This window comes from Leptonotus elevatus, chromosome 4 (genome assembly GCF_054856555.1).
Source record: "Leptonotus elevatus isolate MCC_2025b chromosome 4, RoL_Lele_1.0, whole genome shotgun sequence".
Lineage (NCBI taxonomy): Eukaryota > Metazoa > Chordata > Actinopteri > Syngnathiformes > Syngnathidae > Leptonotus > Leptonotus elevatus.
This window is the reverse complement of record NC_141242.1, coordinates 23455371-23469824: the sequence shown is the minus strand read 5'-3', so window position 1 is coordinate 23469824 and position 14454 is coordinate 23455371. Positions and strand designations below refer to the sequence as shown.

General features: G+C 39.2%; 3 protein-coding genes across 3 annotated transcripts; 2 read left to right on the top strand and 1 right to left on the bottom strand.

Moving 5' to 3' along the window:
- Positions 1-5220: 5220 nt before the first annotated feature.
- On the top strand, positions 5221-5830 carry pyurf (PIGY upstream open reading frame). Its single transcript, XM_086074907.1, has 2 exons — positions 5221-5477; positions 5684-5830. Exons 1-2 carry the CDS (start codon positions 5275-5277, stop codon positions 5817-5819), a joined length of 339 nt encoding a protein of 112 aa, XP_085931033.1. The 5' UTR covers positions 5221-5274; the 3' UTR covers positions 5820-5830.
- A 91-nt stretch (positions 5831-5921) lies between these two features.
- On the top strand, positions 5922-6191 carry LOC147176080 (phosphatidylinositol N-acetylglucosaminyltransferase subunit Y-like). The gene has a single exon (XM_086074908.1). The coding sequence runs from the start codon at positions 5939-5941 to the stop codon at positions 6149-6151; it is 213 nt and encodes a 70-aa protein (XP_085931034.1). The 5' UTR covers positions 5922-5938; the 3' UTR covers positions 6152-6191.
- A 16-nt stretch (positions 6192-6207) lies between these two features.
- LOC147176079 (uncharacterized) lies at positions 6208-13608 on the bottom strand. The gene is made up of 3 exons (XM_086074906.1): positions 13529-13608; positions 11614-13018; positions 6208-6679 (listed from the first exon to the last, which is right to left on the bottom strand). Exons 2-3 carry the CDS (start codon positions 13012-13014, stop codon positions 6533-6535), a joined length of 1548 nt encoding a protein of 515 aa, XP_085931032.1. The 5' UTR covers positions 13015-13018; positions 13529-13608; the 3' UTR covers positions 6208-6532.
- Positions 13609-14454: the final 846 nt, after the last annotated feature.

Below are 14454 nucleotides of genomic sequence, written 5' to 3'. Positions count from 1 at the left end.
TTAGATTTTTAGTGAAAATATGTTTTTAGCACAGTTGTTGAAAATGTGCCTTTAAATATTAAACAAGGCATTAAGTAGCATACAATTGGTGACTGTAGGAAAATTATGAATCACTTATTTTATCAAGTCAGTTTGTATGTCTCCCTATAAGTGGATGTTGTTATGACTGTGTTTTGGTTTGGTTCATATGTCACTGTTTAGGGTTGCTTCATGGGGTCATTGTGTTGTTGTTGTTGTTGTTGATGTTGTTATGACGTTGGTGTTGTCAGTTGCTATGCAGTTTATATGCCCGTGTGATGATGAAGTTGTAAGTTGCTATTCAATTGCTATGTTCCTGCAATTGTTACTCTTAGGTCCTGTATTTTAGTTTCTGTATTTGTCGCTCTTATTTTGTCATATAGGCCTTTATTCAGTCATATAGAGTCGTGTATAACACTAGCGAGTTACTGAATGACACTTTTGTCAGCATGTCAAGGTTTCCTACATTTCCATGCAAGTTTACTCGAGGTTTCAATGCATCCAGCCTGCTCAAGGTTCTTTGTCAAGTTTTCTCTGTCAAGTGTTTTCTTTAAGGACAACTGAATCCAGCCCTGCTCCCTGTTGTTACATTTGTATATAAAGATTCGGTTTCCCAACTCCTATGTCTTGTCTGCATTTGGGTCCTAACTGTGAACCTCACGTGACAGATGCAACAGTATAGCAGAAAAGGGTACAATAATGATTATCTGTATAGTATGGTAATGTAAAATTGTTAAGTGCATCTGAAAAGTACTCACAGCTCTTCACTTTAACATTTTGTTGTTACAGACTCATTAAAATTTTCGTAATGACAACATGAAAAAAATGTGTGAGAATTAGTTGTTTCATAGTTTTAAGAAGAATTTTAAGCTAATGATTTGAATCCAGTGAATAAGGCTGTAGCATAAATTGTGGAAAAAGTGGCATAGCCTACTGTGAATCCTTTGAAAGTGCACTGTATAGAAGGAGTGGGGGGAGGGAGAAGACGTAGCTGTTTCATGTTCTCTCAGGGCAGGCTCGCTGTCCCACACTTTGAAAAGCCTTTGTGTGCCGCAATGATGACATTTATTGTAAGACTATGTTAATTTGTTAATTTTGCCAGCGGGTGCCATACATGGAATTCTAATATTAGAAGTGTAGCGAGTACAGTAAAACTTCAAGGTATATTATTACATAATGCTTTTATGAACATATGTATTCACAGTGTTGAGAGAAATGCAATAATCGAGAGAAAAAAACTAGGCTACAGTAATAAGCTGTCATTGTTAAAATGGTACAAATTGCAGTACTAGTAATAACATTCTGGAAATATTATTTCTGAACAGTCCAGTGTGTACCGCACCTCTTACCCAAAATCAATTAGGATAGACTCCAGCTTACCCGTGATCCTATTAAGAATACACACAATAGAAAATGGATGGATTTACATGTTACAGTACAATTTCAGTAATACGTGTTAAAATTGCATTTAAACCTTGCGATGACCAGATGCTCAGATCATTTGTTTGTCTTGAGTGACAGTCATTTTAGTGGTCACTTATCAATAACACCTGCAAAGTAAATGTTATTTATTGTGTTTGTGTGTGTAGTACCAAAAGTTGAATACAAAGAAATCTGATTACTTTGTATATTGTCTTGTTAATTTTGTTCTGGAAATGAGCTGAAAATCTTTAGTAACTGACTTTTATTTGGTCGAACATCTGGGTAAAAAATGTATGCTGTTTAATTTTGGGAGTGCAAAATCTCAATGGAAATTAGGTCTCACCTGCAGGCCTGGTTCCAGAGAGGGGCCCCGGTGACCTGCGTCTAGGCAAGAGAAAATGTCTTCCAAAGTTGTTGTGCATCATAGGAGATGTTTGAATCGTGCTTTGTCTGGTCCCTCACCTAGGACTTATTTGCTTGGGTCACGCATCCAGAGGCATTAAAACCCCCAGACAACTTAGCTCTTAGGATCATTGGGACACACAAACACACCACCACAATAAGGTGACCGCACAAGGAGGGGACCCCAACACTATTAAGGATAAGAAAATAGATGGATGCAATGTTGTTTTTGTATTTTTGTCTTGTTTGTGACCATCTTTATATTCAGGTAAAATGTCCTACTTGTCACATGTCACATCTTTTTGTTTTTGTTAGTTTGCTGTAGTTTTTTTGTGACAGTAACTAAAAAGTAATGCAAGATAAATTGCAGTCCAGGGAAAGACAAGGACTAGTCACTGATTATGCCAGTAACTTGTAATAAAATATGTAATGGATTACGAGTAACTCGATCAACACTGCTAGTTCATGTTTACAAATAGACATAATCTTTTAGGTTCACTCTGACATTTCCTTTGAAGGAAATGTGAAATAAAAGAAGCATTGCATTCATTCATCTCCACTGGCCTATGAAAGCTCTAATCACATCTTGACTCATGAAGACATCTCCTCAATACAAACTAGGCCAGCGTAGCAAGGAGAAAAAACACAGCCTTAAGTAGCCCGAAAAGTCATCCTCGTGAACTGCTCCTAAGGGCCAGCTGTCAGTGGGCAAATATCTTGTGTCCACTTGAATGACTCTGAAAAGGTCACAGAGGTGCCAGACTGATGAAAGCTTTGTCAAATATCACTGCTGTGGAGCGGACTCGTAAAATCTGCCAAAATATATCCTGTTAGAATCCCTCTTGTCTGACTGAGTTTCTGCTGCTGCAAAGTAGGTGATGCCTTTGCTGCTGCTTCTTCCACTTGTAGAGAATGTCAAGAGATACTGTGAACTATACTTTCCCTCTCTGTCTCTGAGGATCTCTACAGTGACAAAAAAACTACTGTCTTTGAAACATGGGCAACATTGCTGGAGAGGTGCAGGAAGTAACAGTATTTTTGCTGTTGGCAGAGAGATCCTGTCTGCCTAGAAGTGGTTTGAAGCCGTTCTGGCAACGCTGCTGCATAGTCACAGACGCCTGTGAATGTGGGCTGTTCTGTCATTTATCCATGTGCCTATTTTTATTGATAAAAGCAAATGAAATCCACTTTTATTTTCCAGGTCATTCTTGCAAGTTTTTGATTGAACTTTCATCAGAATTTGCTCTCAGTCTCGCTTGATGTCCCACTATTCTATCCATGTAGCACCCTATAATGTAAATAACTCCCTGACTTGAAAATGTGAAACTTAAAACATGTAATAAAACCCAATAATGTAATGTAATTTCACAAATAATGTAATATCTTATTACATTATTAGGGATTGATTTCATTTTCAGGTAGGTCCTTTTTTCTTCAAAATGAATCATGTAAAACTTTAAAGACAATGTCATATATATTCATTTTTCAGTCCAAAAGTTCTACATTTTGTTTGTGTTGCATACATTCACAGCAAAAATTGTAGTGTTAAAATGTTGGTGTTAAATGTTTCAGAGTTGATTTCAATCCCCAGTGTATTTTTAACATGGTTTAATTTCAATGGAGGTCAGTAGAGTTATTTGACAGAGTTGATTTGCTTGGTGTTAAACCAACTCTCCAAAGAGTTAATCAAAGGAAGCTCCACCCACTTGAGGAGAACTACTCTGTCGCAAAAACTTCTGGAATATGATATAATAATCTAATAAAGTATTACATTATCGGTAAAAATGTCATTACAATACCAGTCAAGATTTTTTAATGCAGTATTGATGGAATTATTACATTGTTAGGTTTTATTACGTTTGATTGAATTAAGTGCAAATTTTATCCCGTTTTCGGAAATTACTTTTTCAGGAAACTATTAAATGGTAAATGGACTGAGCTTATATAGTGCTTTCTACACCATATGGTGCTCAAAGTGCTTTACAACTCGTCACATTCACCCATTCACATGACATAAAAGGGCACTACAATCCATCCATTTTCTATAGCACATATCCTCATCTGGGTAGCCAGCCAATTGTAGACATTCCTCTCGAAACCTAAATAACAAGTAAAATTGCATTTTTAACCACAATGTAAACCCTGCAACACATTGTACTCTGTTACAGTAAGATCATGTTCTATTCTCAATTAATAGAAGTATTGTTATACACTGGTAGTTTAGAATATTTCTGGGCTTTATAATCTTCATGGGCAACATAAAAATGCAACTCAAATATTAACAGCACTAAGTATGAACTGTAGCCTATGTAGTATCACACTGCAAAAGTTTAGTGCACCATATTTTCACTGACACATCAATAACAGCCTTCCATAAGCCACTCAGTCATCTGCGCTGTTTGTATACATCCTTCTTATGTGTCAGTGTAATTTCAGTCGAGCACTCCGAACGGGTGATTGATACAGCTCACGAGTAAACAACCTGCACAAGGATGTGCTCCTGGCTGCAGTATGCTTTATCGCCTGTCATTTTGCTGCAGGTAAGATGTATTATTGCAGCTACAGTACAGCTACAAGGAACAACAAGTTGCGGGTCTACAAGTCTCAAAGCAAATAACTTTATCTTTGGGGAGCTTCTCACCCTGACACTTGGTGTTGTCAATTTTCAATGAAGAGAAGCTATTACTTGCTCGCTGATATTGCTTTGTTGTCTTTGGGGTAAAAACAAAGCATCACTAAGCAATAGATTGTTCAGTGAGTTCAGTGTGTTTTATATGTCTAAATACATAATGTATTCACAATATTTGACCCTGAATTGTGTGAAATTCTGCACTGAAAACAATTACTTTTGAAGCGCCTTGTCGATCAAGGGCAGGAAGGAAGAAAAGTGATTTATTCAAGAGTGTCTCCATCTAGCACAGTTCCATCACTGATTACATTGTTGATACGCATGACCTTGGTTTTATCCTTGTTTACTGGTGTGTTGGCCATTCGAGGGATCTGCTGCATATGCTGGTGAATGTGTGATAGTAAAGCAATGTTATCAGCAAGTCGAGATCATCATGATGGCCATGGTGATAATGCAAGCCAAGTTTGACTGATGAGATTCAATGTGTAATGGATTGTGTACAAGTACTTCTCCAAACTGCAGAACAATGCTGCCACCACACGGACAACTATGGAAACACTTTTAATACAACTATTTATGAATCAAATGTATGCCAGTTATTATGACTAAGCGAAAGCAAAATTATTTAACAAATTGAAAAATAACGTATTATTTCAAACCCAGACCGAAAAGCGGTTGTTATTTAAATGATCGCATGGAACAATGAGACGGTAAGACCTAAACGGAGGGGACATTTATTTGAGTTGCACTCATATGTTCTTCCGGAAATAGTTACGAGATAAACCTTTCGCAGTGTTGTGGTCATGCTGCGGAATGTTTTGTGCAGATTTTTGACTGAACCGGTGTTTGTTCAACGCAACATAACATACACGCCTTCAGTTCAGGCAGCTTCATCTGTTTTTACGTCGGTGAGGAACTTCACAGATGTGAAGGACGAAACGCAGCAGGCGTTTGACACCTCCCTGCTGGAGTTCTTAGTATGTCCACTGTCCAAGAAGCCACTCAGGTAAAATGTCGTACACTTTGTTGGACTGTATTTGCTACTTTTATTATCCGGTTTATGTATCGTTATTTCATTTCATAATGAGCATAAGTAAACGTTATATAGGTGCAATCGGTAGTTTGGTCCATAATAAAGGAAGCCCTAATTTATGACAGCATTCCCAACACAAGCAGTCACCGTGAGTCACGTGACTGTATTCTGCCTTCCAGGTTTGAAGCCACGACCAACGAGCTGATCAACGACGAGCTCGGCATTGCATACGCGATCATCGACGGAATCCCCAACATGATTCCCCAAGAAGCCAGACTCGTACAGAAAGACTCAAACCCACCTGCACAAGGATAGAACTCTCCAACTTTTGTCACTCCTGATCATATACAATATTCATCAAAGTGGCGTGAGAAATGTTGCTAATCTAATCCAACAACTAATATATATTTGAAGTGGCTCACCCATCTGCAAGCATGTTTTCCTTGTCGATGATGGTGGGGCTGGTGCCCATCGTGTCGCTCTTTGGTTTGTTCTACTCTGCCGCAGTGGATGAAAACTTTCCTCAGGGCTGCACAAGCAGCAACAATTTGTGTTTCTACAGTTTGCTGCTACCCGTCACCATTCCTGTCTATGTCTTCTTCCACCTGTGGAGCTGGATGGGAATCAAGCTCTTCAGGCACAATTAATTTTTGATGTCATGTTTAACAATAAAGCATGAATTAGTGACTCCCTGCTCCTTGTTTTATTTTACTTTTTTATTTGTGTTTAATATACCAAAATCACTTTAGTTTTGCTTTATTAGTAGAAAATTGCAGCATATAAACTTGAAGTAAATAGGTCACATTCTCAATGCTCTAAGATGTACCAATAACATCACAATTTAACTTTCAACATTGAACTATTAAACTACCTTTTGGAAACTTGAGCCAGTGCTCTTGACTATTATTCAGGCATAGCTCATTTCCAGAAGTACAATTGCATTGCTGTTTAACTCAAAAAATAAATCACGTTTTCAAAGAGAAGGTCAGTAAAGTGTGGCAGACAAATAACTGAATTTCCAAAAAACCTCAGCGTCCCTTCTTGCCTTTCAAGTCTTTCTCACTGGCTCTGCTCTGAGAAAGTTTCATCAGAGGTGACTCGGGTCTGGGTGATCGTCCATCTCCTTTGGTCTTGAAGAAAAATGACTCATTCAGCCTCATCTGCACTGGCCTTACCTGGAAGCCAACAAGGCATTAATGTACATTTTGGATTTCAAATTGTTCTAATTCCTGCTTCAGATAAATGCTAACATAACAATTTGATAAGCATGCCAAACAAATATTATTTTGGTCCTTAGCACTCACTCTGTGTAATAGTGGAAGAATGTTTCGCATGTCATGGGATTGACAGCAAACAACTTGCATAGAATTCAAGATAAGTATTTTTCTGGCAAGCAAAAGTGGGTCTCTCCAAAGTGGAGTTTGCGCCTTCAAATTTGCAAACGAGGGAACCTGTTGTGATTGTGGGCCCACCATTCTGAGTCTAGCTATTTTTCTTCAGCATGGGGTCCGGTCCGTTCCCACTCAGTTATGGTGCATGTGAATGGTAGTCTGTCTTTGTGTGTCCTGCAACCTAAACAGGACAAGTAGTACTGTAGATATTATTTAAGTGTTGTTTTTTTTCATGGCTTATGGCTTATCATACTAAAGTTCTACTACCTTATAATGAGGTAGACCAAAGTCCAAAATTTTCTTCACAATACTATAATATGATCTATGCGCCCCCACTAGTATTCTGTTTGTGAAATATGAATTAAGCAGCAATATTATCCACCCATATTTATCCATCTTGCCCTGGCCATGTTCCGTTTGATGCCTCTTCTGTGGCTAAATCTTTTAAACATTCCAAACATTCGTCGGAAAATCCCGGATAATATAAGTGGTCGACTAATTTGCTCCTCTGCAGAACAACTAGCACCTATTTTTTATTACATCTTCCAGCTTTCAATTAATCAGCAGAGGGTGCCTAGCTGCTGGAAGCAGTCCACAGTCATACCTGTGGCTATAATGAATCACCCCAAAGTTTTTAATGACTTCAGACCCATGGCTCTAACTTCCCTTGTTATGAAGTCTTTTGAAAAACTGATAAAGCTCTTCTTACAAAGATTGAACATCTACTTGCCCCTTTACTGTACGCCTATAGAGCTGGTCGGGGAGTTGAAGATGCCACTGACACTTTATTAAACTGGGTCTTCAAACATCTTGAAGGCAACAAAAATCATGCAAAGTTGCTATTTACTGATTTTTCATCTGCTTTGAACACTATCCAGCCCCACATTTTAATCGATAAACTTCTTAACCATTTTAATCTAGATTTTAACACTGTAGGCTGGATTCTTGATTTTTGAACTGCCAGAACGCAAAGAGTGAAGGTGAATGGATGCATGTCAGTGGAGCTGTCATCTTCCACTGGGTCTCCACAGGGCTGTGTCTTTTCCCCTCTCCTCTATATTCTTTATGCTGACGATTGCCGTAGTTGGCATGGGAACAGTTTCATGTTGAAATTTGCAGATAATTCTGTAATATTCAGTCTCCTTCCTGCAATTAAATGTACAAAAAACTAAGAAAATGTGCATTGATTTCAGAAAGAAACTCCAAAAAGCAAACCATTTTTAAAGGCCAGACAGTAGACACTGTTGAGAGCTATAAATATCTTGGGACAACTTACATAAGTAAAATTTTACTTGCCCCTCAGACAATCTTAAAAAAAAATAAGAAGGGCCTGCAACGACTGTCCTGTCTGAGGAAACTTTCCAAGTTCCACATTAAATCATACATTGAATCTGTGTTGACTTTCTCTCTTCTCTGCTGGTTTGGCAACCTTAACACCAAATCTAAAAATGCACTCAGCAAAATAATTAATACAAGCAGTAAAATATTGGGAGTTCATCAAAGCTCACTTACAGATTTATTTAACAGGCAGGTATCGAGGAAAGCCAATGCCGTTCTTTCAGATGACTCCCATCCTTTACATCTTGAGTTTGAAATGTTGCCGTCTGGATCTCGGTTTAAATTTCCGAGGATTAAAAGCAATAGGTACAAGCATTCCTTTGTCCCTACAGCCATTTCTCTCTTGAACTCCGGACAGGAGAGGAGTCATATCTGATTGATTGACTGTTTTATTGAATTGCTTGATTTGGTATGAGTGCGCTACTTATACAGAAATTGCTGTTTGCACTGATTGCACTTTCCCCGTTATGTATGGGTGTTGCTTCGGTCGTAGTTGATTCTTGTGCCAGTATACACTGTATTTTCTTAAACCTTCTATGCTCTTAGTTATTTATGTTTTGTTTGTCTTAAATGTTGTTCACTGCTTGCTGCAACAATAATTGCCCTACGGCATGGGTGTCAAACTCTGGCCCGTGGGCAAAATTTGGCCCGCTGTGTAATTTCATTTGGCCCTTTAGGCAATATCAAATTAACATTAGAGCTGCCCCGACCGTATTATAAGCAGCGGTGCCGCTGTAACACCGCATTCACCGCTAATACTACAAATCCCATAATGCTCTGCTGTTGTTTTGGCACGCCAGCCATGCCCTCTCCTCTGTGTCAGTAGCGATTCGTGTTCTTGCGCAATGCTTCGGCTGAAAGCCGGACGGCTCACCTCCCTCCCTGTGCCTCTCTCCCAGACGTGCTGTGGCCTCATACTACAACTGTCAGTGTCACTATGTTACCCCTACCAAAAATGCCGAAAAGGAAGGCAGAAAACAGAACTTTTCTGGACGGATGGGAGACAGAATATCTGTTTATATATGTAAAAGACAGACCTGTTTGTCTCGTTTGTGGAGCCAACGTGTCGGTAACTAAGGAGTACAACATTAGGTGACACTATGAAACGAAACACCAGGACAAGTACAAGGACCTGGACACGACTCAAAGGAGCCAAAAAGTAGAGGAGATGAAAAGAGGTTTGGTTTCACAACAGAATATGTTCAAAAAAGCTACAGCACAAAATGAGGCGGCTGTAAAGGCAAGTTATATCATGGCAGAAGAAATCGCCAAGTCAATCCGACCCTTTAATGAGGGAGAGTTTGTTGAAAAGTGCATGCTGAAAGTTTGTGACCAAGTGTGCCCAGAGAAAAAGCAGGACTTTTCAAACGTAAGCCTGAGCAGGAAAAACAATAGCTGAGCGCACATGTGATCTTGCCACCAATCTGCATGACCAGCTGATGGAAAAGGGAAAATATTTTGTTTATTTTTCCCTCGCTGTGGACGGAAGCACTGACGCGTCTGATACTGCGCAGCTGTCAATCTTCATCCGCGGTGTCGACTCAAATCTGTGTGTTACGGAGGAGCTTTTGGGATTTAAATCCATGCATGGCACAACCACAGGGAAGAAAATCTTTGAGAAGGTTTGCAAATGTATTCATCCATCTCTGGGGGGGGCCAATTTGCCACTTGCTGAAGATAACATCACAGGTCCTATGAGCTCCGCTTGCCAACGTGAAGTGAGCCGTGACGGTCGTTACCTGAGCAAATGTCAAAATGGCCGCCTCCTGAGATGGATAAAAACAGGTGGATTTTGCTGCTTTATTCATATTTCATAAACATAGTAATAATCACAATGATGTGTTTAGTGAGGGCGCAAAAAACATATTAAGACACATTTTGACATGACATCCCCTTTAAGTTTAAGAGGCCAATAATGCTTCCTTTCCCTACAAAAGCGCCACTTTAACACTGTTTATTATTGAGGTTGGAGTTGACAGTAGTGAGAAGTGTTTTGTATTTTGGTTACCTCATTCGGCAGTCAAATTATCAGCAACATCCGTCAGTATGATACAGTTTTAGTTCTACACCACTGCAATCCACAATAAGAAACATGGTGAACTAAACTAACACAAGGCAATTATTGTGTAGTGGCCAGTTGAGAAATATCCAATGATTTATTTTCTATACCACTTATTCTGTTCGGGGTTGCAGGGAGCTCAAGCCATTTTATTATTATTATTATTATTTTTAAATGCTTCATTTTATCCATCCATCCATTTTCTTAACTGCTTTTCCTCACAAGGGTCGCTGCAGCCTATTCCAGCTGGCTTCGGGCAATAGGCGGGGTACATTTGAACTGGTTGCCAGCCAATCGCAGGGCACACAGAGACGAACAACCGTCCACACTCACAATCACACCTAGGGACAATTCAGAGTGTTCAATTAACCTGCCATGCATGTCTTTGGAATGTGGGAGGAAACCGGAGTACCCGGAGAAAACCCACACAAGCACGAGGAGAACATGCAAACTCCACCCAGGTAGGCCGAAGCCCGGACTAGATCTCACGTCCTCTGCACTGGGAGGCGGACGTGCTAACCAGTCACCCACTGTGCCGCCCTGCTGCTTCATTTTAGTTAAGCTTTTATTTGTTTTTGCATTAGTTTCAGTTTTTTTTTATATATAGAGAGTATTTATCAAGTGTAAGAGGAAAAACAAAAAGGTCACGTAGTATTGTGTAATGAAGTAAACTACAATTCCCAAACGACTGTTCAACTCTTCTTCTGTACGGCCGTACAATAATACCGAAATAAATACATTTAAAATAAACCTAACTCTCATTTATGAAATTTGTTGACAAAGACTATATGTAGGTAGCTTTAGTTAATTTTATAAATAAAATGTAGATTCAGTTCATTTTTAAAGCATTCTAGTTTTTTATTTTATTTCATTGACAAAAGTTTTCAAAAATTATCATTAACAAAACAAAGTTTTTAAATTGTATTTAATTCGTTAGTTTTTATTAACTAATAACATTGTCACAGGCTTTATGTAGAGACAGACAACTGCTCCCATTCACTGAGTGGGATCTCAACCCACGCTGCAATCAACCAAGTGAACCACTACACTGTCAGTGACTATTTGATGGAAATATACAGTATACAATGCAGTGCATGAATGTAAAGCTGGAGAATAGTTTACTTAAAACCTCCCAATTATCACTAAAGAACCAACAAGTACAATTTCCATAGGAAGACAGCATGAATTTAAGGCATTGTCATTCTTTTTTTTTTTGTGGCGAGTAATGTGCTAAAAAAAACTTGAGAATGTCTAAATGTAAGAACATGACCTGGTCCCTGAATGTGGGTGACGAAGAATTGAGGATGTATGTTGTTCTCACCTGGTTCAGGTCAACAGTTTTGCTCTGGCCATTGCAGTCGCTGGAAGTGGTCGTGTCGCTAGACTTGGACTCCGACTCGGTCAGAGGACTCAGGGCGGTCTCTCCTTTCCTCTTATCACTACCACCAACCGCTTTTTTCCCCTCCAATTCTTTCATGGCTGAACAACCGGATGGAGTGGCGCTGATCTCTCTTTGTGACGATTTGTTTTCAGCCCACGCCTCATCCCCTTTTACTTCACTTGGCACGTTCACATGCAAACACCTGTCGAGGTCTTTCCTGGTCCTTTGTGGCAAGCTCAGATCCAAAGGCTTCACGACGTCAGAACACACAGCCAGTTTTCTCTTTGTGGAAAAAGCCAAGTAGGAGGAGAGTTCAGCAGTGAAGAAGTTTTGTGTCTGGGTGGAGGTGCATGTTGTGGGTTTGACGGGTATGTGGAGAGAGCATGAAAGAGTCTGTTGGATTTGCTTGTGGTGATACTGTTTTGACTTTGCAACTTTTGGTGATCTACTGGTATAGGTCTTGTCGTAAAGCTTCTTCACATTAGGCCTTGAGGGCTCTTCCTCCCTGGTCGGGCTTGCACCTTTCGTTTGGACGGAATATTTCTTTTTGCGACTGTGCAATCTGTCCTTTTGTGCGCTCCTTGTCTTCGCTGTCTTCTGATGCTTCTTTTTTCTGGGATGCTGGCAAGAATCCTTGTCATTGTATTTTATGTGGTCCAAATAGTTGTGTTGCGAAGCTGTAGAAGTAGCTTTGTAACTGGCTTCTTCGCTGGAATCTGAGGAGGATGGTCTGAATGTATTTTGGGTGATAAACAAGTCCTGGCTGTTGCTTTCATCCCACTCAATGTCGTCGTCTTGTGGTTGAGACTGATGCTGCACTTTTGCACTGGCCGAGGAAGCCCATTCACAATCTGTTATTGAAGCTTTCTTCAATTCTGTACACTCTTTTGGGAACTTGGGATGTGTAGAAGCAAAATTGGGACGCTTAACACAAGCGCAGTCATGTGGTAAATCAAACACAACTTTCTTTTTTTGTTGGCCTTTTTTCTTGGAATCCTGTATTGTGTGATCTGACTTACATTTCTTGTTGTTGCTGCTGATTCTCAAATTTGGCATGTCAGGTTTAGATTCTGCCGTCGCTGTAGCATCGCTGCTGCCAAATAAACTGTTTGAATCCAGTACCTTCTTCTTTTTCTTCTTCTTCTTCTTCTTGTCTTTCTTTGATTGCAATACATCTTTGAATGTGGATCTTTTCTTTTTCTTGGGGATGATGTCATCTGTGTTTGAGGTTACGTTGTTTTTTCTTTTTGACACCTTTTTGCTCTTATTTGATTTAGCTTCCCTTTTATGTCTCCCAGGTGAAATCAGGGACTCCCAGAAGAATTCAATCTCATCCGACATGGGTCTGTAAAACAGAGGCAAATGTCAGAGTGATTACTATAATAATGTACTACTAACAGTTTGTTGGCCCACTTAAAGCTACAGGACTGTAGCTTGTTTTGTTGGACCATGTTTGTTTAATTTAAACAGAATGAGGAATAGTATATTCGGGTTTTGACCCACAGGAGTCCAGTCCTTGGTCCACAAGATAGATGGATGATACTGTCTTTTTGAACTGAAGTTGTATTCCTTTACTTACTTTTGTAAACTGGTATATTTTAGCGTACCAGTGAAACTAATTGTTTACGAACATAATTTGTACTAGTGAGTCTTTCTAAGCTTGTTTAACCTCGTAAAAAAGAAGTTGAGTGGACGTAATAAATAAACAGCCTCAGTCAACACAAATGGCTAAATGAATCCCCACAATTTTACACCTTTTTGATGTGTTTTTTTGTTCTGTTCTGTAAAACATTCTTTTTACAAGCATTCGATACCCATGTTGTAAGGTTTAATTGTGTCAAAATAAATAGTGTACCTGAATATTTCGCAGAAAGTTGAGCTCAACTTCAAGCTACAGCAGCGTCGGCGGGCGTTTCAGATGTGCTGTATTTTTCATTGTGTTGCATTCATGTACGTAACGTAATTTACCATTTTATCCCCACTGGCTTCGTCCAATTTTCAAGGGCCGGTTAATAAAATAAAAGTTCCATGAGAGTGTTGTTTAAAAGACGTCAGGAAAAAATAATATGAAAGGTATATATAACCATGTGTTGTCTAATTAAAGTACGTGTTGCACAATGGTCACTGAAATAATTTGAAACCTACAAAAGTAACAATACAGTGAATAAATATGTATTGAAAATTAAGTAATCAAAAACAGCCATTACTTTTGAATTGTGGTCAACAGAATTACTATATCTATATATTTTTATATACATAAAAAATTAGGAAAAAAATTAAGAGGCCTGGACCAAAATAAACGATGGTACCTCTAGACAATAAAAATGACCAGAGGGACATGTTTAACTCAGGTGTGTTCTTTAATTTGCATCTCATCCAGGGGTCTTCAAACTCATAATCAGTCAAGCTGCCTATTAATTGTGATAAGTAGTCACTGTGCTTTCTGATGACATGGGATGTGTCCGAATGTCCACCCTTATCCCCTAACCTCTCATTCAATCTGACACAGCCACCGTGGAGTACAACAGTGAACACGAACGACAGAAAACGAAGGAGAGAGTTTTCTCCAGTTGGTGCAAAATTCTGCTGCTCGTCTCCTAACTGGTGCTCGTAGCAGGGAGCACTTAACCTTAATTCTGGCCTCTCTTAACTGTAATTTAGACTTCATTTTAAGATTCTTTTATTTGTCTTTTTATTTGTCTTGTATCTTATTTATTTATTTAAAATAGTGCCTCCCTGGTTAAAAATTCCACCAGCGGCCACTGGCATCAGGTGTATCAT